This window comes from Engraulis encrasicolus, chromosome 18 (genome assembly GCF_034702125.1).
Source record: "Engraulis encrasicolus isolate BLACKSEA-1 chromosome 18, IST_EnEncr_1.0, whole genome shotgun sequence".
NCBI classification, from domain to species: domain Eukaryota; kingdom Metazoa; phylum Chordata; class Actinopteri; order Clupeiformes; family Engraulidae; genus Engraulis; species Engraulis encrasicolus.
Window position 1 is genome coordinate 890,274 of NC_085874.1, and position 26,227 is coordinate 916,500.

The following is a 26,227-nucleotide window of genomic DNA, read 5'->3' on the forward strand; positions in this document are numbered from 1 at the left end:
ATTTGCCTATACTGCCAAAAGGTAGATTACGCTAAGCACAATACATTCCCCTCATTGAGCCATTGTGAGTACAGAGCAGACTTGCTACCCAACATTCATGCAGAACATCTCTAGGCCAACATCTGTTTCTCTATGGACACTCATACTGCTGAAGCAAAGGAAGATTGTGAATTGTTCAGCCCAATTATTTTCCTTTAAAAGAAATATCGTCTAAAAATCGTGATCAATCAATATTAACTGAAATAGGCTAATCGTGATATTGATTTTTCTCATAATCGAGCAGCCCTACAGTTAACTCTCTCCTCTGGTTGGATCTAGTTTGTGGTGAGTTCATGTGTTAGGCCTACTGTAGGCCTAAGTGTTTTCAGTAACAACGACATTCTATCTACCTCATTAGGTAGCCTACAATGAAGTAAATGGTGTAGCCTGACAGCTATGAAATATCATGTGCTAGTGTGTTTGCTCCTTGAATTTATTTTTTTTATTTTTGGCACCTCTGCATGTAGGGCATTTTGTTAAAGTCATTATTATTTATTTTAATTTAAGTAAAACTAAAGCTGAAGGCCTTTCTGACAATCAGATATGGAGAGAAAAAAATAGGTCTATAGAAATCCTTTAATAGTCTCTAGGGCTACAGAAATGGTTTACATGTGCCTGAAAACGCTCTACAGGCCTAAAGCTTCAGTGTCGTGTATTTAATTTGTTATTATTGTAGTATATTGTGTATTAGATTAGATTAGATTAGATTAGATTACCTATTCATTGAGTCAGTGATCACTGATTTTAACGTTAATTGAACCATAGGCCTATTGGCAAGCGCAATTGTGTGTGACTCTGTCCAAGGTCCTGAACTGATAGCCGCTTTGGTATCACGTGACGGCCAGCCGCAGCAGTTTCCATTTGCGGTGGTTATGGCTCAGAGCAAAAACTGAACATCTGCGGAGCTGTTGCTGACATTATTTAATCACCGGCTTGGTTCATTAGGATACCTTTGTATCGCCAGTGACCTAATGTTTTCCATTCCACATAAGATATGAGTGACTTCCGGTATCTTCAGAGGGAGAGCACCCACGCAAGCGACGATGAAAAGGCGGCTTAACGCATGGACGAAGCCTTGGAAGCGCAATTTGTGATTCGGGATTCGTTGGGGGAAAAGGAAAGGCTTGTTGTGACTCACCTCTGCATGGATAATCATGGAGAGCGACTACGCCACTACTTTTGAGAATCCGCTGTACGGTGAATTAAAATATTTCTACAAGAAGATACAGGAGGCCTACAATGAGCTGATGGAGGACCTAACTCCCTACAGGGACGACCGATTCTACAGGTAGGTGGAAAACGGTGATGTTCGACTGGTGGCATAGCCTAGGCTACTTTCACAAAAAAATATGTCGATTAATTGATATGAACCAGGGATGACCAGGGCTAGGCCATGTTAAGATTACCATTCAGTAACACAGGCTGTATTATCAAAAGGCAACATGGCGGCACGTCTTCAGACCAATGTTTTCATTAAAATATTTTTTGGAATGCAGCTCGACCCTATCAGTTATTGGCAGGCCTACATTATGTACATTAATGTAGGCCTACATTAGGCCAGGGCAAAAGCTTTGTCGCATAAACAACATCCTTCAGATGTAGGGCCTATTTGAAGATTCTATGTCGTTCACAAAAGCGTTGGCCTAGATGCCGTTTGTTTTTTTCCTTTTTATAGCTGTCAGTCAGTCACATAGGCCTATAGGCCTAATTAGGCTGTTTGGACTAAAACTGGCTATCTATGCATATTCTAATCATAGGCCTATGCTGATTGAGGGAATTAATTCGAACTACCCAGGCTGACGTGTATAGCCCTAAACTAGCTACAGCTTCCTCTGTTATTGTACAGTTTGCAACCGACTGATATGTGCCTTCATTTAAACGGACATCGTAAGTAGAAACAATGGTAGAATAGTATGGTATAATAATCGTATAATAATAATAATAATGGTATAATAATGGTATAATAATCGATCACTTGGGCGGAGCTCCAGCTTAGTAAATATCACGTGGTTCGAGTACAATGACGTAGATGTTGCTTAATTTGTCGCATAGTCTGATGTATACGGATGTGTGTGAAGCAGAATTACAGTTGCCGAAAAAAACTATTTCGCCCTGCACGGCGGAATTAATCCAATGGATATGTGAGTGTTTGAGTATTTCATGTGAATCATGGTCAAGTGCTTAACAGTTTGGACAAATGCCACTGTTGTTTACAGTGCCTTCTAAATCTGCCAGCTGTGTGCAGTCGTGTCGGCCTAAAGTCCTATTGATGTCAAGTACTTCAGGTTAATGTTTTGAGCAGACATTGATATTTAATTGTTGCTGTCCACCATGGCCGATTAGGTTGGCTCTCAACGACATGTTTGATTAGAAATGCAATGTGTTTGCTGAGCTGGGTACTCTGCCAAAGTTCTAGTCAGAGCCAGCTAACTAGCCTACAGGAATTCCTGAACAAGGGTAAGGGGATGGAGACTCCCAACTGAGATCGCTCCCGGACGTGCGGTCCCAGGTGTTTCTATCACTCCCGGACGTGCGGTCCCACCCGATTATATTTCACGTATTATCATATACTGCCACATACAAGCAAGTTAGGGTTAGGTTTAGGGTTATGGTTAGGTTTAGGGTTAAGGTTAGGGTTAGGGTTGGGTTAAGGTTAGGGTTAGAAACAAAAAACTAACATCAACAAGATAACTGGCTCCGTCATATGGCGGTGGTACCGATAGTCTGGCTAGTGGGAGCGAGATGAAATGGGAGCGTCCTGGGTTGGGAGCGTCAATCAGGGAATCCTGAACAAGAACCAGACGGGGTTAGCTCTAGTAGCTAAATTAGCCAAGCTGTGTTTACTGCAAGCGAGGCGGAAGCATCTCTGTTGCAACGTGAAAGTGATTGCAATCAATAACATATAGACTGATCTGAGGGTTCACTGAATAAATAACTGATGCACTGTTAAACCTCGGTTTTTTGTTTGTTTGTTTGAACCGACCAGTGTTATGATTATGTAGTGTTGTAGCCTAGTCGCAAGTTCCTAACTGCGCACATTTGTCTATTCCCTGTTTAGGCTCGCCCCCATGCGGCTATACACGCTGTCCAAAAGACACTTTGTGTTGGTTTTCGTCTTTTTCTTGGCATGTTTTGGATTGACAGTCTTCATAGGAATAGCAGGTAATTGTTTTTCTGTTCTTCATAGCCCAAAGGAAAAAATTGTATGAAAATACCATGGCATTTGTTTTAATAACCTTTTCGAACTGGGTGCGTTGTGTCTCCCATCTTCATCGTCTTCTTTAGGCCCAGGAATTATAGAAAAGACTGAATACCTTGCGCCCACAAGTACTGTAAATGATTCAAAGGTAATATATTGTTTTCTGTGTTTTTTCCCCCCTGTTACTGTGTTTGCGTATGAGTGCATAGCCTACAGTATGCTGTGTGATAATTTTGCTTAACCATTCCTGTGATGGCAAATGTTGATTTAAGAAACATGTTTTCTTTCTTTCAGCATTCCTTCAAATAACATTATTTTTCTTCCTCCTGCTTTAGACTGGTCCCTTTCACTTACAGTCACCGCCACTGTCCACCTATAATCAGCAGCTATGGCTGACCTGTGTGATCCGAGTAGCCCACAGTAAAGGTGAGAGGCCTTCATCACTGTAATGATGTCTACCAGCTTACAGAGGCCTTGAGCTAACGGCCTAGCCCTAGACGTCCTCTCTTCGCTCAGTGCTACTGTGCACCAGTCTCCTCATGTCGCAGGGTTGCTAGGAGGTGGCAAGTTCAAGCACTGTGGCAGACTGAACAGGGTGACCTTCATCATCATCATCGTCATTTTTCTATATCATTATTGACTGCTTCTGCTTCAGTTTCAGCCAAATCCGATCACAAGTTTTTGAGTTATCCTGCTGACAGACAGACAGACAGATGGATAGACAGACAGACAGACAAACGAACGAACGCAACCGAAAACATTACCTCCTTGGTGGAGGTAACTATTTGATAACTTACATCAGCACAAATTAGATGTTCTGCTAGTGTATGGAGCAGCATACCTTCACCCCAGTCCCTGCGCTTTGTCCTAAACTAAGCAATGGTGTCCGCTTTCTTATCCATTTCGTCTGCGCACTTGGGCTAGTAGTAGTCATCAACACGTATGCACATTGCTTTGAAAAAAACGCATTGTTCGTGTACTTTATTTCCAAAGCTTTAGCCTGGAAAGCTTTGTGTGCTAACTTGGCAATATGAGACCACAAGCAAGGATACCATCTCTCAACTTTATCTGAAAAGTATTTCGCGACGATAAACGCATCAAACCTAGAATAATGTCATCTGAAGAAGATATGCTTATTCAACTAAAATGACCACAGTTGGTGTGTGCTGTACCACTACCAAGCTGCTAGTGGTAGGCTATTTTACCGACTCACTGTCACAAGGCTCCCTCTAGCGGTCCTAATATTGACAATGATATTTATTTCATTGGCTACCCTTAGTGTATTCATTCATATCAATCACACACTGTAGTGTACAGTAGGCCTATGAATGCGGGGAGTGGCCTCGGCTGACGTCACACAATAGATTAGAATTCTTCTTAACATGTTACTGAAAAGGGAAAATACATACTTTCACATTATATTTCATGTTATGATGCCCTGTTGCATGAAAAAAACCGATGGATAATTGTTGAAATGGTGGAACTATCACAGCTATTCCACTATTTTGAATAAAAATTAACCTGAGATATGGCCTTTAAGAATGCCCCACAATACCATACCATTAGATTCTATTTGATTTTTCCCCCAATTACTTATCCACTTCTATTATGTTAGGGAGCTAGGACATTTCACAGGGGACAGCTTTTCGATTATTTACGACACTTAAGAATGCCCCACAATACAATTTGATTATCAGCCGTAGGATTGATGCATCAATACATATAGATTATGCTGCAGTATAGAGCTGTCTGTGTGTAAGAAACACTGATGGTGTCCACTGACTGCTGTGACGTGTCTTCTCTCCCTACAGTGGCAGACTTCATCCAGAGCTTTGAGGTCAACGTTGAGCTGAAGGGAGTCATGCAGGATGCCAGCGTCATGCACATCAGTGACGAGGTGCACCAGAGGAAACGCACACTGCACTGTGGAGCTGTGAGTGCCACTACTAGGACTATTAGGACATGCAATAAGCTTAGTAAACTAGAGGAAATCACCAAGCAACTGAAACCAGTGGAAAGCAAACTGGGATCCCTGGAGGACTCTTTTTTTCCTTAGAGGAATACTTTTTAGTTATTTATTATGGTGCCAACATAATGGCTGACATTTGTTGCAGTGAGTCAAACCATACTGACATCACTGACCAGAAAATATCAAAATCATTCCCTCCCTCTAACACCAACATTGGTTACTAGTGAGGGGTGGTCCTAGTCTCTCTGAAGTGGACCAGTTTGCTTTCCATTGTCTACCGTCCTGGACTAGACGCACCAAGAAGGTTAGAGCACAAGTGACTTCCCTTTTCCAACTGAAAACAGTTTGCCTGGTGAGTTGGTGTACTGCTGCACCATTGGAGATGATCAAAAAAGGATGCATAATTTGTCCTTCAATCATAACAGTCTATCTGTGTCAATGACGTTTCAGAATTGGCAGACGTCAGGGTGGTACAACCTCATTTAATGCCAATATCATTTTTTTATTTTTTTTTACTGGATAACTCATCTAAGAAGCACATTCATTGCTGGTACATTAATTACCTATCACTAATTCAGTTATGAGCATGAGCTGTGGTGATTGTACCCCCTGACATCTGCTACTACAAAACGTCATTGACCCCTGTGTGTATCTGGGGTTTTTGTTTGAATTGGTGCAGCGAGTTGTTGGAGAGGGCTTTGCAAGGCAATGACATGATTGTGATGGCTTATTGTATGCAGATAATCAGATTGAACCGTTTAAAAGCTTCCACCTCTTGTGGTAATTAAAAATATTCTGAGGTTGCGTTGTGAGCATGTTCCTGTTTTCGATGAAGTGATGTATTTGCATTGTATTTCAAGCTGTGTGGTGACCTGTCGTGTCAGCAACTTCAATACTAAATGTAGTATGCCTAGCATTTAAGGACATTGAAACCCAAGGTCTACTTAATAGAGGCTATGGCTATGATCTGGACATAGGAAGTTGGGATGAAGGGTGTTGCATTGGTGTTAAACACTTTTGAGGTCCACACACATATACACACATACGATGGCCTATATATGAAGAGTTCAGATGCAAAACCCCCTAACTCCATTTCTGAAGACCTGCACTTCTATATTTTTAGACAACCCCGTTGTTGGTTTGGTTTGCATTCATGTACTTGATAATACATATAAATAGTTATATTACATAAATAAAATTAAAAAATATGCAATTTTGATAGCTTTGTATTAAATAAAAATGAATTAAGATTATTTTCTGAAATGGCACTTAGGGGGTTTTGCATCTGAACTCTTCATATAGTCTAAATAGTCTGCTTCTTGTCAGACAACCAAAATATAAATGGCGTAGGTGGTACACTTCAACTCATGGGAACAGCACTGTCAAGTGATTAGATTACAAGCTAAGGCAAGAAAAGAAGGAAGGGATATATTTGTCACTCAGAAAAGCACTTATCTTTAGGTAGCATGGCTTTCTTACCTCGTGAAACTGACCTGTCCGCTGTGGAGGTGTGAAAAGAAAACATTTTTAGTAGTTTACAACAGTGCAGTCGGAACGGCGGACATTTTTTGCCATACTCTTGTGACAATAATGTGTGATGTATATTGAGGGGACTGGCTTGTTGGAAGTCTTTTGGTTGTTGGAAGGGATGGCTCTATGACGGGCCGGGCAGTGACTCACTTCACTCCTGCAGCCATAGCTCACAGTGTTCCTCATTGCACCCTGTGATTTATAGATGAATAATTTAGCGAGGTCTCTTCAAATACCAGCAAGTCTTCATGAAATGTTGGTGTCAATCCTAGTGATTGGGTGGGGAAGCTCACGGAGTTGGTCTGTGAATCGCAGAGTTTCTGGACTGCATAAGGACTGTATATAGAAGAATTGTGTGTGTTGGGGAGACTATTGTCAGTATTTAGCAGATCCTCATCTAATAAGGCTGTGTTATTAATCATGTTTTAATCATCATTACCATTTTCATGTCAATCAATCTCCACTATATAGGAAACGATTATTTGCCGTTTTTTAATAGATTACAGATACTAGTGAGTTAACGTTGTAGGGAAGTACACAAGGATCGATTCGAATCGTATTCTGGGGCATACTTAAAGGGACACGTGCAGGAAATGGTCAAAAAGGTACTGCAACTATGCTGCTCATTGAAACTGTGTCGCCTATTGCCAAATTTGACCTTTTTATGATAGTTTACTAAGTAATAAACTAATATTTTCTAGTATGGCCCAAGTACAGTCATTTTTGCAGCTAAAAATGACTATTTCTGGAAATTCAAAATGGCGGACCATGGAGAAGATCCCCCTTTTCATGTATGAAAAGTGCAATTTTTCCAGTCATTATGAATACTTAGAATTTCATGGTGGTGGTAAATATTCATGAAAAAGGTAACATTAGTGAGTGGGTAGCATGAATTCTGGAAATAAACAACTACAAATCTCACACAGTGTCCCTTTAAGTATTGAAAATGATCAAATTGCTGCCCTAAGAAATCTATATCGAATTGTATTGTCATGGAAGATGTGATTTACAACCCTATTGTCCATAATTGAGCCACCCTATTGTCTAACCGGCAAGACTGTTTTATCCCTCCAGATACCAAGTGGTTGTGATGAGATCATCGTGATGCACTTGGGCTACCTGAACTACACCCAGTACAAGATCAGCGTCATCCTGAAGGGCTTGGAGAATCTCACAGACGAGATCCAAGGTGTCACATTTGTTGTAAGTACTGACACTCTCAGTCTGTGGTTGTCTTTTGTCTTGTTCAAGTGTATGTAGCAATATGTAATTGTATGCGGATGTGTGTCAGGGGAAAGAAATGCCACCAAACAAATGCCGCTTAAGTATGAAAACGGCACAATTTGCTAAGCCCACCACATATGGGCTTGCATGCCCATAGGGATCCAGGTTCTCGACTGCTCCCGTCCTACAAGCAGTAAGGACACAAAAGCCATTATAAAGAAAGTATGAAAGCAGCAGATCATAGATTGGACATTTGCTGTTGAATGGAATGGTTGGTCAAATTTGCATTTATTTGCCAGTGGCTGGTAAAGGTTCACATCTTAGTGTGTGTGTGTGTGTGTGTGTGTGTGTGTGTGTGTGTGTGTGTGTGTGTGTGTGTGTGTGTGTGTGTGTGTGTGTGTGCGTGTGTGTGTGTGTGTGTGTGTTTTGACTCCATCACAGTGGAAAAGGTACAACCCCTCCTTCTCCCAAGTGGAGATCTGGTTCCGGTTTGTGTTTGTGGTCCTGACCTTCATCGTCACGGTGAGCTTACAGTGTATTACATGGAACGCTTCCTTTAATGGCACTCATGTTACATTTTCAGGGGGGTATTCCTAGAACATGGTGTTAGTGATAAACCTGACTAAGCTAACGTATAGGAAGTGGTGTTTGTCTATTTTCTAAAGTAATTACAGTAGTTTTGTGACCAATCCGCTCATATCCAGATGTCTTTTTGTGTTTTTCAATGAAACAGTGCATGTTTGCCCACTCCCTAAGAAAGTTCTCCATGAGGGATTGGGGGATTGAGCAAAAGTGGATGTCGATCTTGCTGCCCTTGTTATTGCTTTACAATGGTGAGTCCACAACTGCTTTTGATTACTCAAGCATAATATCAATACTGTAATGTTTTTTTTTTTTAAATGACTGGTTCAGCATGTTTTCTCAATCATAATACCAGTGTAGTCATTGCCTCCGCCAAGGACTTTTTGAAAGATTCTGTCAGCAGCATAACTCAAAAACTAATCTACTGATTTGGACGAAACTTTCTGGAGTTGTTGATGATGACCCAAGGAACAAGTGATCAAATTCTGGTGGTGATCCGGATCACGAACCGGAACCAGGACTTTTTGAAAGATTCTGTCAGCAGCATAACTCAAAAACTAATCACAACTGATTTGGACGAAACTTTGTGGCGTTGTTAGTAATGACCCAAGGAACAAGTGATTAAATTCTGGTGGTGATCCGGATCACGAACCGGAACCAGGACTTTTTGAAATATTCTTTACCATTGCTGCCCTATATATCTAGGCGCCCCTAGTGACCAGAAATTGAATTGCGGGAGCCTGGAACTGCACAAAAAGAAGGCAGAAAGACTTCTGGTGTAACATAGTCAAATGTTCTATCAAGCAGCTTCCTTGGCGGAGGTCTGCGCTCTCTGAGTGCTTCTAGTTTAATGTTTTATGTTCTCACTTATCCGCTATTCTAATTACAGCACTTAATTATGCTACAAAAGAATAGTTTTTATACATACTTTTATTTTATTTTTATTATTGCTTCAACAAGGGATGCTCAATTTCGTTGTGCTAGTCAAAATGACAAATGAAAAGATATTCTATATATTCTAATAAAACATTTTTTCCATCCATGCCAGTCACATTTTTACTCTCTCACTCACTCTTTCCCTCTCTCACACACACAATTCCCTTTGTGCCCTTATTGTTGCGGCGGTCAGATCCCTTCTTCCCGCTGTCCTTCCTGGTCAACAGCTGGTTCCCAGGCACCCTGGACGCCTTCTTCCAGGCCCTGTTCCTCTGTGCCCTGCTGCTCTTCTGGCTGTGTGTCTATCACGGGATACGCGTCCAGGTGGGTGGCCTATTGTTGCCATTTGGCTGCGAAAGATCCCACTCTTGTGTGAAATATTGCTGTTTGTTGAACAATTTGAAGTATATTATTTGGAGCTTATACCTAGTGTTCAGACCACACTCGCACATTTGTTGGCCACTCAATTCATTTGTGTTTTGTCTTCTGAGGAGACATTACAGATGTTTTCCAACATATTCATTCAGCGAATGGGGGAGTGACAGGGGAGGGGGGGTGAGCAATGACTCATCGCAAACAGACAGATATGTTACATGTCATGGCCAAATGTTGGTGATTGAGCAAAAAAATAATGTAAACATTTCAAACATCTATCTATGAGCACATTTACATGCAGGCAATATTCCATAGTTGCGTTTGAGCACGAGTCATGGCAACTGCTTTATTAATGTGGCCGTATTCTTTGAATATTCCGGTAGCACAACATTGCTCCACACATGTTGGTATATTCTGTAACTTGTTATAAACTGAATATTGGCCATACTCCATTTGGAACTGAAATATATATGTAACCGCAGTCAATGTGTTTTGTTGAGGCTGATTTTGTCCTACTCTAACAATGTACTTTTCTCTTGTTCATAGGGCGAGAGAAAATGTTCGACATTTTACATTCCCAAGTTCCTCATTGTGGGGCTGATCTGGCTCTCAGCTGTAACCTTGGGTATCTGGCAAACGTAAGTGGGCTCGGTGGCTATTTCTAAGGGGAAAAGCAAGGCAGTGGGTGCGTTTATATGCATTTCTGTATCCCAAACATGATCAGGAAATTAAGTATCACGAATTTGGTAAAGGGCGAACCGGAAGATGCACTGGGCGAAACGCGTTGTTCGCTCCCAGAAATTAAAAAAGAAAAAGAACAGTGCTCAGCGTGCTGTGTTCTCTTAACTTTTAGCATTGATCAAATTTTTCCGCCTTGAACCTGGACTACTGAATGCTTTTGCATGAGGACTACTATGTACTTATCCCAAATTTGCATTTGATCACGTAAACACCTTTTCCCAAATTCAGTATCCTGAATATTGCTATATATTAATATATATTTTGGGATTTATTATTTGAGAAATCAGGGTATACAGGGAAACTGGGTCAGCCATTTCAGAAGAATACTAACTGACAAGAAATCAGAATACTTGTATTTTGCATGTAAATTGGGATTATTACTAACCCAAAAACTGTGTTCATGTAAAGACCTTATCCCGAATCCGAAGCCTGAAGTACCCTATGAAACGCACACTGTGTAGAAATTGTTCAGGGGAAAAGCAGTCAGCAAGCAGAATTGAACTGATGTGCGTCTTGTTTACCTTCCAGTGTAAATGAGCTGCAGGACCCTACCTACAATTACAAAGTAGACATTGACAACTTTCAGGTAAAGTGTACTTGATATGTACATCTGGTTTTTTTAGTTCTATTGAATTTTTGTTTTGAGTGATGTATGTGTACCGTTACTTTAATCTGATATCACACCAAGCAACATTTTCAACTTCCCGAGTGCTCCGAGCACACACCAGTACTTAGAAACCGATCATAAATTACAGAATTCTGGTTTGTTTAGCCTGACTGTTTATTTATTTCAATTTTTTTCCCTCAGAAAAGTGCAGTACTTTCATGCGCCAGATTTAATTAACGAATGCACCCTTTGTCATTACTGTCTAAATAATGTAATGTTAAGTGTCATGGTGGATGGTACACAGTACAGTAGTATCCACAGTAACAATAATACCAACTGTACAACCATGACTCCCCAGGGCATGAAGATCTTCTTCCTGTTGGTGGTGATACTGTATATTCTCTATCTGGTGTTCCTGGTGGTGCGAGCCTGCTCGGAACTGAAGCACATGCCTTACTCAGGTAACGGGAAGATGGCCGCCATGACCTATTTCACCCATTACAGTTTTTTTCTGATAGCTAAAGCTCATTTTTGTAACTTAAAGGTGCACTGTGTAGCAGAGTGGCCAGAGTAGGTATTCCAACTATGCTGCTCATTGAACATTTGATCTTTCCATGAATATTTACAAAATAATGAACTAATATTTACTAGCATGGCCAAAGTACAGTATATTTTGCCGCTAAAATTTCTGGATATTTAAAATGGCAGACAATGGAGAAGATCCCCTTTTTCATGTATGAAAAGTGCAATTTTCCCAGTCAATGAATACAAATATACAAAAAAATAAGCATTAGCGAACAAAAACTGCAAGACAGGGAAACGCATCTGTGTGCGTGTTTACCTTTAAGACCGGCTGCGGTATCCATGTGTATTAACCTTGTAAACAGGGGTGGGTTAAGAATGTGTTTGTACGGCCCTACCGTGGCTTAATGGTAGGGCACTCGTCTACTACTTGGTCGGCCTGGGTTCGATTCCCGACCCAGGTCCTTTGCCAGCCCTTCCCTGTAAGGAAGGGCACACATCTGTGCGTCTGCATTTTTTTTTTTTTTAAAGAATGTGCTTGCACACACACACACACACACATCTGTGTCTGCAATGTAAATTATTTTGTTTTTTCGCAGACACACACACACAATTCATACGTGCACATCTCATTACTTGTTTTGTAGACTTACGGCTGAAGTTCCTGACGGCTCTGACATTTGTTGTTCTCATAATAAGGTAGGCTTTTTGATATTGTTGACATGTATGACATGTTTGATATCTCTCCTCTCTCTCTCCCCCTGTCTCTCCTCTCTCTCTCTTCCTGTCTGTCTGTTTCCGTCTATCCTCTGAACATCTAAGAAGTGGGATTTTGTTTTTAATTCTTCAACAGCAAGTATCTACTCCCTGTATCTAACAGTTTCCATCAACTGTGTTGTGTCTTCCAGCATGGTTATACTGTACATGAGGTTTGGAGCCAAAGCACTTCAAGACAACTTTGTAGCTGAGCTGTCGACTCATTACCAGAACTATATCCTTTCTTGGCCTTGCTGTCCGTAAACCTCCGGTCCATTTACATTTCCCTCCACGTTGCGTCTGGGTCAGGGCTTCTGGGAGGAGACATGACCAATTGGCGAGCATGGCAGGGATGGGGGAGGAATGGAGATTGGGGGTTGTCCTGTGATGCATTAAAGCAGAGAGTGGGAGGGGTCATTCTTCATGTAAGGCAAGGAAGGCCCGCACACCACTTAGCTCACTTTTAATCCTTTTTTATTTTCTAAAATAAAAAAGGATTAAAAGAGAGCCCATCGGTGTGCGGGTCTTCCTCAAAAAAGAGATATCCTATCTCAAGGGGCTATCCCCCTAAACTAATAAATTGAAATTCCTTGCCTTACACTTTAACTTAACATTTTGACCATGCACCCGGCTAACAGAAATTGAATGTGCATGAGATCAGACTGGGATCCAGGGGTCACTCTTCACCCATCGTTGTGACCGTTTTTGATGTCACGTGGGTACCATATTAAAATATATTTATAATGCAGGAATTTGGTGCCGTTGAAGAATTTTATTCAATGCTAGCTGGCTAGGTAACCCATCTAAATCCAGATGTATCAGCACACATTCACACACATTAGCATGAAGTGTGCTTTGTGACCTTGCTTCCTGATTTTGAGTAGCCTGTAGAGAGCATATTTTAGGAAAAGAATCCTGAATAAAATTGAATGCCTACATTTCCCTGTAATTATTACTGTACCCCAGGTCAACACATAATGAATCCTGTATGAATAGGGCTTTTGAGTCAGTTGATGAAAGTCACATTGTCAAAGTGAATATTGTCCTTAACGTGGCCTTTTCACCTGCTGAGTTCCTGTCCTTCTACGGACTACTCAACTTCTACTTGTACACATTAGCCTTTGTGTACTCTCCCTCCAAGAATGCAATGTATGGTATGTACTGATACAGCTGTGACCCCAGGGCTACACTGGATATGTTAAGTCAAAAACGTCTGCTGTGATAATTAGCTTTCACGTCACCCCATCGACCTGTCTACATCAGACACTGCACTGCAGCGAACATTCTCAAAAGTAGCTTGACTTGACGCAACACATCCAGTGTAGCTCTAGCCGAAGGAGTCATCTTTCTTATGATGCTCAATAAATATTTTGGCTGTGTAATTCTAATGTCCGTTTTCAAAATGGTGTTTTTTTTAAATCCATATCTCTATTCTCCTTCCAGACTCTCAACTGAAAGATAACCCTGCCTTTTCCATGTTGAATGACTCTGACGACGAGGTTATTTATGGGTAGGTTTTCACAATATTAGCATTTCATGGATTTTAGTTAAAAAAAATAGGATGTGGGTTCAGGTCACTGCCACACTATATTGTGTGTTGTTGATGTATACATCATTGGACATTTACAATAAAAAAAATGGTTCAGGGAAGGGAAGTCTGATTGTATTCCTGATCATTCATCTCTAATGAATCTATTTTTATTTGATTCATTGTGCAGGAGCGACTATGAGGAAATGCCTTTACAAAATGGGCGGGCCATTAAAACCACTTCAAAGTACCAAGACGAAAGTGACAGTGACTAATCCATCCTGTGGGTTTTCTCCGCTTTTTGCCTAACCACCAGACTGTACATCAGCAGAACCACGCCGTGTAAATATGGTTGTTGAAGAGGATATAATATATAAATATATATTTTTAAACAAAGGAAACAAACATGTTTTGTGTGAATGTACAAGAGGGAAAACTAACCAGTGTAAAAGCCGATTTTATTCCCTCCTTTTTCCCCCCCTTACGACGGGATTGACTGAATGTAAATGTATCATGTCCCCCCCTATACAATACATGCATTTGAGATTTTACATTTTCAACTGTAATAACGGTTTACAGCTCATTAACTCATCGACGCACTCGGAAATAACAATGGTTATGTCGTCCGGTTTGTGGTCGAGTTGGGACTAACCTGTTTAGAAAAACATACTGTCTAAAAATGTCAAGTTTCTGTTGCAGTTGATCCTTGCATCCCCATTAATTTTACTTTAGACCTTCTTTCTCCCATTATTGTACATATGTGCCAAAAACACATCCTGCCTATCCAAACCTAATTATTGAGGTTGAACTCCTCTCTGGTTGCTGTGCCAGAGTATCTGATTAAATATTGACATTTTATTTCATTTTATTTTGCCAAGAAGAACATTTGTACATCTATGATGTGGTGTAAATGCTTATTGTTTTTGTGTCGGATCATTCCTTTTTACCGACCCCACCTTCAGTTCAGCTCCTTAATATTGCAGACACCAGAACTTTATTTAGGTCCTTTATCCCCTTGAGAAAAAACTTTTAAAAAGTAACATGTTTCTTCAGTAATTATCACATTCCACCTTAATGCACTTTTGATTTGAGTGTTTCTTTTGTACTTTTGTGTATATCCGTCTCAATGTTGCATCCCTTGCTTTTGATCATGTATGAAGGGTAATTTCAGCGCTTTTAATGTTTTACTGTGTACTTGTATTTACAACACATCAAGTCGAACACACTGTCTGACGTCACCTATACCATTTTGCCTACTCGAACACTAACTTCACTTTTACACCTTTTTCCTTCCAGACCATATACAACCAGTTTCTTTTGACATGAGATTTGAAATGATGGGTGCCTTTCCTTTTTTATTTTGCACAGTATTACTGCTTTGGGTTGTGTATGACATTTTTTTCCCACTGCAGAGGCAAAGCTTACTCTTTGGCTATCTATCCATGTTTAACCATGAAAACGATGGCTGCTAGGCATGAAAATTTCGGGAGGAAAGGGACTACTAACCACCAAATGATGAAAGTCTTTGTGGTTTGTTTGGGCAGTTTATAAAAAAACCAAATCACTTGTAAATACAATGCTGTGATGTCACTGTCATTAAAGTTCCATTTTAAAAGCGTATCTGACATTGAATTTAACGCTGTGAAAGTCTCTGAATTTCACTTTCTTGGTAAGTACTGCAATGTAGGTTACATTAATTTAGGCATAAGTGCCAGCAATGCACCTGACCTATAAGGATGGGTTTGACAATAACTCACAGTATGTGTGTATGTATAGAAGTATGTGTCTACATACAGTTATTCTCAAAATAATAGCAGTGCCTTTATAAAGTTGAGTGAAAGTCAAAATTCTTAAATGAGCAAAAATGCATTGGGGACACCACACATTCACTGCACATTCTATTTCAAAGCAAGAAAATTAGGTAAAGTAATTCGATTGTATATTATTTCATAGAAAGTGAAGAAATTTAATGTTAAAAAAAAACATTGTTGACATGTCTTTAGAAACTCAAAAATGTTCCATACAAACTAACAAATTCTTGAAAATACAACTTTGCTGAGCATCCTAAACTTATATTTTGTTGCATGACAATGGTTCTACGGTTTCCCATCTGTGGGGCATGGAATTGAACAACGTCCGGCAACTGTCAATTTTTTTGCATTGAAATACACATAGAATGTGCAGTCCCCAATGCATTTTTTGCTCATGAAAGTACAATTTATTTGAAGAATTCTGACATTTACTCACCTTTGTACAGACAATGGTATTTGAGCACAGCTGTATGTCATATATGTGAACAAGTAGGCTAAAAATTAGAAATAATTTACAGAAAGACAAAATAATTTATTCTTTTTTTTTTCATTCAGTGTAAAAACAGCGGGATGATTTTCATGAGTGTGTAACCTTTGGTCCGAGAGGCTTGTCTTGCTTGAGAACATTAGGCACAAATATGTCAAGAGCTGATACAGAAGGTTCAGTACTGCGCAGCACAGTTTAGTGTTTTAGATGGCCAGCCCAAAGACGCTGACAATGCAGTACATTGACTTGTTCTCCCATCTCACTGTGCAGCTCCCTGGAAAGACACAAATATAACAAATACATTTTTACAAAACGCATTAAAAGATAAACCTGGCTAAGTCATACCTGCCAACCTTAGTAAGTTAACCTACAGGAAGTAGTAATTGAGTTTTTCTGTTTGCTGAAGCCCATATTTTGTTACTTGGGCTGTTTTTTGCTAAACTCTTTACACAAATACACAAACATTACATCAATGTACCAAAATTATTACTGATTTGCACAACACTCTTTTTGCATGACTAGTATAAACACAACTCACTGCTTTACACACATTTTCCAAATTATTATGAACACAAATAAATTACAAATTATAAGTACACCTCAGGCAAGCTTTCTGTTTGGAGAACAATGGAAAGATAAAGAATCATCAGAAGAGTGAGGCTAAGAAGAGGGCGAGACAGAGGACGTGGATTTGAAGAAATAAGAGCAAGAGGTTAACATGGACAGTAGTGGTGTCAACAATAATCGACTCGGCAATGCAATGCGGGGCATGGACAATTCAATTCAACGCGGCGAGTTCCATAATCGATGCAGAATTTTTAAAAAAAGTTTCAATTACTTCCGTGGGTATTTCAGGAGCAAATGAATGTTAAATTAAATAAAAGCACTTCAAAGCATTGAAAACTGCAAGACGTGATACAGAAAACAGCCAATAAAATGTTATCTTGGTCTCAAGAGAGATGAACAGACCAAGGACATGGATCACTGGAACCATGTCGTGCGATCTGAAGTGACCAAGATAAGCAAATTTAATTTAGATGGTGTCAAGCATGTGTGGTGGTAAACAAGTGAGTTTTACAAAGAAAAGTGTATCCTCTCAAAAGCCAAGCATGGTAGTGGGACTGACATGGTTTGGTAGATGCATGGATGCTGTCAACATTGGCAATCTGAAATACACCTAAAAGAAACATGCATGTCAACATGCACTGTGACTACTGAAGCAGATCATGATATTCTCCATAGGATTGCATTCAAATCTCACACCAATCTATTTAAGCCAGATGCACACTCAAAATGTAAAAGTTCAGTGCAAAGAAAGGTTGAAACGCACACTGATGACCTCCCTTTCAATCCCTTTTCATTTCGAGACGATTCCAGTCAGCACGGCCCCTTCTCTACCGGATTTTAATCTGGGGTGTACTCACTTTTTTGTGAGTACATGTTCAAACATTATAATGGCCGTATTTTGTTTTTGATTCTGAGAGAACAAGAAATGTAAGCGGTTAAATATGTTGTTAAATGGTCACTAATCATTGTGTCGAATTGAAATTTCTGTAATGCTTTCCTATGAAAATATATACTCACAAATCTGCAAAAACTGTGAGGGGTGTATTCACTTTCGTGATATACTGTAGCATGTGATGTTGATGAAATCTTGCGGCCAGATCCAGCAAGTCATATGGATGTTCAGTCATTTCCTTTTGTTTCAGTAGACTTGTGTTTTGTTTTACATGTAAAACATATCTTTGTGGTTTGTTTTGGTGAATGTAAATAAACATCCATGATTGAAGACTCATTCCATGTGTCATTCACATGTGTCATTCACATGAAATTTAGTAGGCTACATGCACTTTTTCACATTAAGTCAGTCTTAGTACATCTGAACATTTGCGTGAAAAGTTACTTGTGTAGCTTTTTTGTGCATAAGCAAGCTTTGTACATGAGGCCCCTGTTCTCTAAATGTGAATTGTGTCAGCAGTGGTGTCCTTACCATCAGTGTTATTGTCCCAGAAGCACGAGCTGGCCGTCTGCAGTCCCGCCCCGTTCTTCTGCATGATGATGCACGTCACTAGTGCCAGGTGGAGACAACAGGATGTCATTCAATGAGCCACAGGTAACAAGTGGAGTACAATAGTTTTGTATACAAAAACGTCATTTTAAGATTTTGTAATGTATTTCTAAAGGGCTGATGTCATAGTGGTGTGGTATGGTAGTTATAGTTTTGCAATGACTACAGCGTTCCAATGGCAGAACGTTGTGCATTATGGGGATGCAACACAAACTTGTGTTTTACCAGTAATCAATCTGACAAAGTACATTGAGCTGCATATTTGTATGAATTGCACTATACTAATTGTGTTGTTTTTGCTGTTATTATTATCATTATGCATCTATGTAAAACAGGTTTCAAACACATTGGAGAGTGGTGTGACTGTGACATCAACTTAATCACTCATGTTTGTTGGCATGACGAATGCACTTACCAATGTATTTGAAAGGTTTGCCAAGCTTGCTGAGTTGGCTGAGGCACTGTTCCACAACATTTGTTGTCCACTGATTGACCCTACTGTGTTGGTAGGTGTTCCCACCAATGGCTGTTTCAACAGACTGGAGAGAGAAAGTAAATTACATAGGGAGGAATAGGATGACTTGTGAAAGACGTACAATAACAAGAGACAGCTTAAAGCCAAGACATACCTCTTTTATGATTGTGCTTACGTCGTCCACGACAAAGGCTGTCTAAAAAAAGAACACATTTTGGTCACATTGTAAATGTCATAAAAAGCAACATCTGGATTTATGAAATGAGGTAAAGGCCCGTTATTGCAGGTTGTGGCAATGGCCTAATTGAAAAGAGGAATTTGGCCATTAGGGAGATGTCACACATTTTCAAAGCACATTGTAATAGGCTACACGGTGAGTCAGCTAGATTTCTGACTGTTCTGCATAGCCAAGCATAATTTTCCCACAGCCAGGTGCCAAATTAAGATAATCTACAGATCCATGGTAGAGCCTTGCATCCATTGACAGTAAATAGAATGGACGCCAAATCAACCCTATTTGCCATTCAACGCTTTGAAGCCAGATTTGGGAACATTCCAACTTACATTCCACCTTAGCAACGCCAAACGCAGGTGCTGATTGGACAACAACAAGACTTCTAACGGTCAATCAAACCATGTTCTGATGCTCATTGGTCAATTTACCTTTTAATATCTCTCTAAAACAAAACATCACCACAAAAAATCACCACCCTGGTAAGTTGGAGAGCAAGGGGACCTACTAGTTGAGCGAAAAATTATCCCCCTGGAGTGGCATTTAAGGGAGATACAGGGTTTTATGTCTCTCATAGGAATGAATGGGATTTGGCCATTTTTTGGTCTTTTTGGGTCCAACCTTGGCTCCAACTTGGCTTCAACAATGAAATAGAATTTTGGCCTCCATTCTATTTACTCTCAATGCTTGCATCTGATACCGAAACTAGAAGACGGAAATGCAATGCAGCGCATAGGGTTAACTCCATCCATGCTCATTTGCTCATAGCTAGCGTGACACCACTGCAAGATACAGCAACCTCAAGTTAATTCTATCGTTGATACCACTACTGTGCTGTCAGTTGCAAACTACGTAGCTACGAGTAAGTATGTAAATAAACTGTTCTTGGAATTCAGATAGAGTTGTGCCAGGTTAGCATTAGAAGGCTGATGTAGCAAAACTGCTACGCAGACAATAGGGAACACCTTCCTGTGCCGAGCATCACATTCGTGTTGGCCAACTATTTTTTCCAAACAACAGAATGATTTCATTTAATACGCTCTTTGTATTCGCTATGCTTATGTTATACTGGGCTAAACTACACAGCAGCCTACCTCGTCTCCCGACTGAAACTCATCCATGATGTTGTCCTGTCCCCGTTGCTAACCAGCTGTTGTGTTGTCTCTACGGTTGCCTCCCGTTATCCCAAGTTCGCGCAGGCGCACTACAATGACAGCACAAGTATGAGATGGAAGACACAAAGTAACACAAGGAAGCAATAAAGTAACGGAATGTAAGGAAACTAAGTAACAACGTGTCGGACTTGGGCGGTAGATTTAGTGTTCCACTGTAAAGGCTCTTTGCCAACTTTCACCTACACTTAAAGTAGCATAGGCCTGTTATGACTTATGAAGTTGGATACAGACACCGATTCACAAAAACTGTCCCTCTCCTGCTTCACAATACAAGGCCAACAAAACTTGCCAAGAGTTGGTCTACTTAACCAAAGTCAGCAGCCTAGCCCTAATATATAAAAGGGATAGGCTGCTGACTTTGGTTAAGTAGGCCTATTTACAAAGTTTCTTATGAGAGCCAGCCTTTCAAACCACGTGAGTTGGGCCAAGGGAATTTTCTATCAGCACTTTATCAGGTTAGCCTACTTGAAGCCACCCATTCTGCACCCCCCACCCCCCCTTTAATTCCCACTTTAAATCACTCAGCTATGCTGTTCACAGCAAACATTCGAGTAGGCTTTTTCAGAATTTTTGGAGCAGGAATACGACCTGGGGAATTATGATGACAGACCTCAAACAGCCATTGGTCGGAACATTGAGCTATCGGAGCAAAGGGTTTAATTTAATTATTTCGGGTTAATGGGCTGTAGGATCAATGGGAAATTTTCGGAATATAGGCTACACGTCGGACCAAAGAGGCGTCAGAAAAATGACATGCCACCGATTCATCTCAGTGAAGAAACAGTTCTCTGTATTTGTGTGGAATAAATTAGGCCTATACAAACTGTGATCTGCCTGGATGAGGGTCTTCACAGGTATTAACAACAACAACAACAATAATAACTAGAAATGTACTCAGAGAGTGCAGACCTCCGCCAAGGTCATAGAACATTTGACTATATTACACCCTTTTTTCCCAAGTTTTCCGTGCCTCTTTATATGGAGTTAGAAACTGGAATGTCAAAATCTGCCCTATCCCGCAATGGTGAGGAATCTTAAAAAAAAAAAAAAAATCCGGGCCCAGCTGTGGCTGTAACGTCTGGGCACTGAACTGCTACGCGGGCCATCTGGGTTTGAGTCATTCCCGATCCTTCCCCATCACTCTCTCCCACCTCGCTTCCTCGCTCTCCTCCACTGTCCAATCTGAAAAATAATAAAATCCCCCCCAAAAAGAATAATAATAATAATAAAAATCCTGGTTACGGATTGTAATACGGATCACCATCAAAATGTAATCACTTGATGTTCCTTTTGTCATTTCCAACAACTCCACAAAGTTTCATCCAAATCCGAACAAACAAACAGACAGACAGACAAACCAACGCGACCGAAAACATAACCTCCTTGGCAGAGCTAAAAAAAACCATAACTTCCTTGGCAGAGGTAAAAATGCCTGGAACAGTTACACTAAAGTATATTCTCATAGTTTCATAGTTTTATTACAATCCTTCAGGATGTTATGCAGAAGTGAAACAGCTTTTTAATGTGCATGTAGCTTGAAAGGGAAAATGTCACGTTTACAGTTAAAAGGAAAGTTTGTGGAAGGGTTCAATACGTGCTTCAGAAAGGGGGCTTTCATTACAGAAGAATACTATCACCTACCCCGAGGAGCATTGTACACTCAAACACACCAAGACACCAGAGCAGTTAAAGACGAATATTTACTTATCTACACGTAGTGCGGTACGGAGCCCTGTGAGTGGATGTGTGTGTGTGTGTGGGTGCGTGCATGCAACTAGTCCATCCAACAGAGGAGGGGTTCCATTCAGTCTCTCCAGAAGGGCACCCAGCACCACGGTCCTGCCGCGTAGACTGTAGGCGTATATGGCAAATGCTAGGGGGCACAGGGAGATCATCACCAGCCAGTGTTCACACTTTTCAATATGCCACAGTTGTTTCTCTAATTGGATTGGCAAATGTCCCGGGCCGGAATCCGGGTTGCCAGTGTAGTAACCCAGTGCCCTACTATTAGGCCACCGCAGGGCCTACACACGTGATTTTCTAAACCATAACGCACACATGGCACACATGACACTGCACGGTAATCTTCACACGGTGAACAAATAAGAACGGCCATCACAGTTACACATTACATTACATTACATTGCATTTGGTAGACGCTTTAAAACCAAAGCAACTTTCAAAAGAGGGCATAATCAAGCCAACATCACAAGCAAATACCAAGTGCACAGGAAATATACAGAACAACAAGTGCAGTTGCAAAGAGGGGTTCGTTTTTTTTATTTTTTTTTAAGAGTAAATAAAGAGTAAATAACGAGTAAACACACACACACACACACACACACACACACACACACACACACACACACACACACACACACACACACACACACACACACAAACTAAACTAGACATCATGTCAAGAGGCTGCCCTGGGGCTAGGCCAGCTCAAGCATTAGTCTAGTAGATACTCTCGAAAGAGGAAGGTCTTTACTTGTTTCTCATTTTTATTCTCATTTTTCTCATTTTCATTCTCATACTTTACTTGTTACACATATTGTTGAGGGTTTTTCACTACGTTCACTGTGGCAAAGCTGGGGCCCAAGAATAGGGTGAGTCGGAGGGAGGAGTGAGAAGGCAGATGAGAGAGCGAGGGGAAGAGAGAGAGGGATTTGTGAGAGAGCAGAGAAGCCAAGCAGTCTGCCTTTTTGAAGTGCCACGGGGACTAGGTTGCGGCATGCACATCACTGATTCTTGAGAAAGTGGCTAAAACAGGTTGTAATCTCGAAAGAAAAAAACGAAGTGAATTACAAAATAATATGGTATATCCTCGTAGACAAAGGTCTTGGCTTTTCAGAAATGCACAAGGCCAATCTCCCCATTTTGATTTTTTTTCAGAAATCAGGTTTTTCTCCGATCATACCTTGTTTTTTGTCAACACCGTCAGACACAATTTAAAAGCAATAAAAAGTGTATTGATTTGGTTGCATATGTATCTGGAGTTTTTAAGTGATTGTGTGTGTTTTTTGGTTCACACATACGCCTTTAAATGTTGAAAATTCATTTTCATTCTATTTTAATACGGCTTCATGTGTTCTAATTTAAAAATATGTGCTGTCAGACAATGCTTACTTAATGCCTAAATAGATCAAACAATTTTTTGTAATTTCACAAATATTCGTGTAGGCTTAAATTTGCAATTACTTTGGTAATTCAACAACTCCAAAGGAAAATTTTGTAAGGACATTCATTTAAAATGTCCAAAACTCCTTCTTACGGTGGTGACTTAAGAACTGACGGTGGTGACAGTAATCTGAAGGTGGTGAAAGTGACCTAATTATTACCTACATTTAGCAAAATAAATAGCCCTCTCAAGTCAATGGCATCTAGCATAAACACTTTATTTTTGTGTGTGCACAGTATGTTTGTGCATGAGTTTTTTCTTCATTTGTTAGATACTCTAGGAAGTAGGCCTAGATTATTGAAAATGTGGCATAAACAGGTTTTAAGTTGTTCAAATCCAAAATATAGAGGTGTATTATCATAGATGAAGGTCTTGGCTGTGCAGTGAATGTATTGGCCAAGCTCCCCATGTTTTACATTTTTCATAAAATGGGCTCTTTCTTGGTTTTGTCACCAGCGTCAGACAGAATTAGAAGTAAAAAAATATGTTTACGTGAATTACTTTTACAATTCAACATAATTGTAGATACTTATTGGAAGCATATTCTTAAAACTTGTCAAAAACATGTGAAACACGTGCTTTTTTGTGAACTACACCAGATGTCACCACCGTCAGGTTTTGTGACAAAAAACCCTCCAAATGCACTTCAGTGGAGGCTGGAGTATAAGTTTGGGTCACAATTATTACTAACATGTCTGGTAATGTTTCATTAACCAGCACAATTTAGTAAAATATGGAACAAGATGATGAGCGGAACAAAATCTGACGGTGGTGACATCTGACGGTGTGAGACAAAAAAACACTCTTTTACATATTGTGCATTTTTTGCTCACATTAGCCACTTCGTTTTCGCTCTGTTTCTTAGGGGCTTCATGCCGCTTCTGAAAATGTATATATAATTAACATTAATGTAACATAATACTATTAAACCCCCCGACGGTGTTGACAGTTTATGGTTGGGACAGTACCAGTGTCCAAACAAATTAACAAATTGAGGCAAAATTAGTAAACTTACAGGAGCTTCAGTGATGGTGAAGTATTCAGTAGAGCTAAAGGTTTGAAACGGGGTCCTAAGTAATGACAATGACCTTGTGCATACCTGATTTTATTGTCTTTTTAAAAAAATCTGACAGTGGTGACTAATATGCTGGACACACTTTGAGCAATCAGAAAATAGTAGTAAATATTGCTTTACACGCACTATGTGCATATCTGCAGAACCACTTCAATATGGACTTTCACATCAGGGTGATATTATTCAATAATATCAGTGATTTTTACATTTTAAGTCAATTGAAATGATGATGTCTGTCCTTGGGACAGCTGTTTTTACAGGGTGTGGGCAGGTTTATAGCCATGAAAAGTAATAAAATTACACTTAAATATTTCAAACGACTGTACATTTGTGTAACAGACCCCTGGGTCTTTATCTGGATTCATTTTGTTCATGAAAATGTAGTTCATTTTCAACAGAATTGGCAGTTTATTGCAGAGACATGTTTTAGCCGCTTTCTCAAGAATCAGTGACTTACATGTATCTTTCTGAGATGCGAGCGTTCGCACCCGTCCATTTCGGCCCTGGTATTAACCCTTGCGCCCAGGTCACGGACTCTCATCGGGAAGAATGCCGTTGCGCATCTTCCATCAGGTCGCAGGTGGCCACTCTCGATCCATCTCGATCATCAGCTGCTCGTCAAATTCTTTTTGGCTTCGGCTTCGGCTTCAGCTCAGGTCATGTCTCGCCTCATCTCATCCTCGTCACAGTGATGGGAAATTGGAAGCGATGCATTGGAGCATGAGCCTTAAATACTGTAACACTTAAACCAGTGGTGCATTAGAAACTTCATGTGTCTAGTGGTGGCATTTGGTGTTGCGGGAGGTAGGAATGTGCATTGAGTGAATGAGAATCTTCACAGACAGGTTGTAATTCTATTTCTGATGGAGAGTCAGAAGAATCATACTAACATGAAGGCAAAAAGTCCTCCAGCCTGCACACGCTCTACCACCCAGCACCACCACGGCCATGGCCGAACTGCCAGAGCACAGTCCCCCAGCACCTGCAAGAGCTTTACAACCAGAGTGTTGCTGAGCTTGACCGAAAACAGCAGCCCCAGCTCACCCAACTTTCATGCAAGTGCAGCACGGTGTTCTCAACAGGGCCTAACGACCTCGACCGTACAAGCCTTGTGCAACATGACATCATGGTCCAGCCAGGTGCAGCTGTGGCATGCCGCAGCGACAGCAGCTGGGCCTCAGCCCTCGTGATGGTACGTAAGAAAGATGCAACTTACCGCCTCTGTGTCAACTATCGGGCACTGAACGACTGCACTATGAAGGCTGCGTATCCACTGCCCCGCATCCAACACACCATAGACACCCTCTCCACTGCCAAGTGGTTCAGCACACTAGACCTCGCGTCTGGATACTGGCACAAATTAGGCTCCTTGACCTTTTGACCTCAGATCACCACACCAGTTTTATAAAACAGAGATAAATATACCTCATTTACCACAAGACTTGTTTTTTAGATTTAGCACTCAAGTAATTCTACAAATAATAAAAATACTCAATATGTTGATATAAACTAATTAGGCTCCTTGACCTTTTGACCATGAGTCATCAAACCATATTTTTAACATAGGGACAGAAGTCCCTCATGTACCACAAGACTTACGTATTTTTCAGATCCATCAAGTTTTTATTTTGAATGTCAAATGAATGTCCAATATCAACCTAACTTTACCGCACTACTGGCACATAGAACTGACACCACTAGCCTGTCCGAGC

At 40.5% G+C, this 26,227-nt stretch overlaps 2 protein-coding genes across 3 annotated transcripts; one reads left to right on the forward strand and one right to left on the reverse strand.

Moving 5' to 3' along the window:
• The first annotated feature begins 921 nt into the window (after nucleotides 1–921).
• On the forward strand, nucleotides 922–16,221 carry tmem181 (transmembrane protein 181). 2 transcript variants are annotated; one of them, XM_063222717.1, is made up of 17 exons: nucleotides 922–1,327; nucleotides 3,098–3,201; nucleotides 3,325–3,386; nucleotides 3,574–3,664; nucleotides 5,050–5,171; nucleotides 7,812–7,940; nucleotides 8,403–8,483; nucleotides 8,695–8,794; nucleotides 9,673–9,803; nucleotides 10,401–10,492; nucleotides 11,124–11,181; nucleotides 11,561–11,663; nucleotides 12,372–12,423; nucleotides 12,633–12,715; nucleotides 13,545–13,634; nucleotides 13,924–13,990; nucleotides 14,199–16,221. In XM_063222717.1, exons 1-17 carry the CDS (start codon nucleotides 1,194–1,196, stop codon nucleotides 14,281–14,283), a joined length of 1,584 nt encoding a protein of 527 aa, XP_063078787.1. In that variant the 5' UTR covers nucleotides 922–1,193; the 3' UTR covers nucleotides 14,284–16,221. The 2 variants fall into 2 exon arrangements, with proteins under 2 accessions (XP_063078787.1, XP_063078788.1); XM_063222718.1 differs by lacking the exon at nucleotides 922–1,327 and adding an exon at nucleotides 2,081–2,180.
• A 106-nt stretch (nucleotides 16,222–16,327) lies between these two features.
• dynlt1b (dynein light chain Tctex-type 1b) lies at nucleotides 16,328–20,291 on the reverse strand. Its single transcript, XM_063222719.1, has 5 exons — nucleotides 20,176–20,291; nucleotides 19,004–19,045; nucleotides 18,790–18,913; nucleotides 18,297–18,374; nucleotides 16,328–16,580 (listed from the first exon to the last, which is right to left on the reverse strand). Exons 1-5 carry the CDS (start codon nucleotides 20,200–20,202, stop codon nucleotides 16,510–16,512), a joined length of 342 nt encoding a protein of 113 aa, XP_063078789.1. The 5' UTR covers nucleotides 20,203–20,291; the 3' UTR covers nucleotides 16,328–16,509.
• Between the last annotated feature and the right edge of the window lie 5,936 nt (nucleotides 20,292–26,227).

Excerpts from the sequence above, each read along its gene's own strand:
- tmem181 (XM_063222717.1), top strand. The coding sequence starts at position 1,194 with ATGGAGAGCGACTACGCCACTACTTTTGAGAATCCGCTGTACGGTGAA. Across the intron at positions 3,665-5,049 it reads CCGAGTAGCCCACAGTAAAG|TGGCAGACTTCATCCAGAGC; the intron begins GTGAGAGGCCTT and ends CTCTCCCTACAG. Across the intron at positions 13,635-13,923 it reads CTCCAAGAATGCAATGTATG|ACTCTCAACTGAAAGATAAC; the intron begins GTATGTACTGAT and ends TTCTCCTTCCAG.
- dynlt1b (XM_063222719.1), bottom strand. The coding sequence starts at position 20,202 with ATGGATGAGTTTCAGTCGGGAGACGAG. Across the intron at positions 19,046-20,175 it reads AGTTTCAGTCGGGAGACGAG|ACAGCCTTTGTCGTGGACGA; the intron begins GTAGGCTGCTGT and ends TTCTTTTTTTAG. Across the intron at positions 16,581-18,296 it reads CTGGGACAATAACACTGATG|GGAGCTGCACAGTGAGATGG; the intron begins GTAAGGACACCA and ends GTGTCTTTCCAG.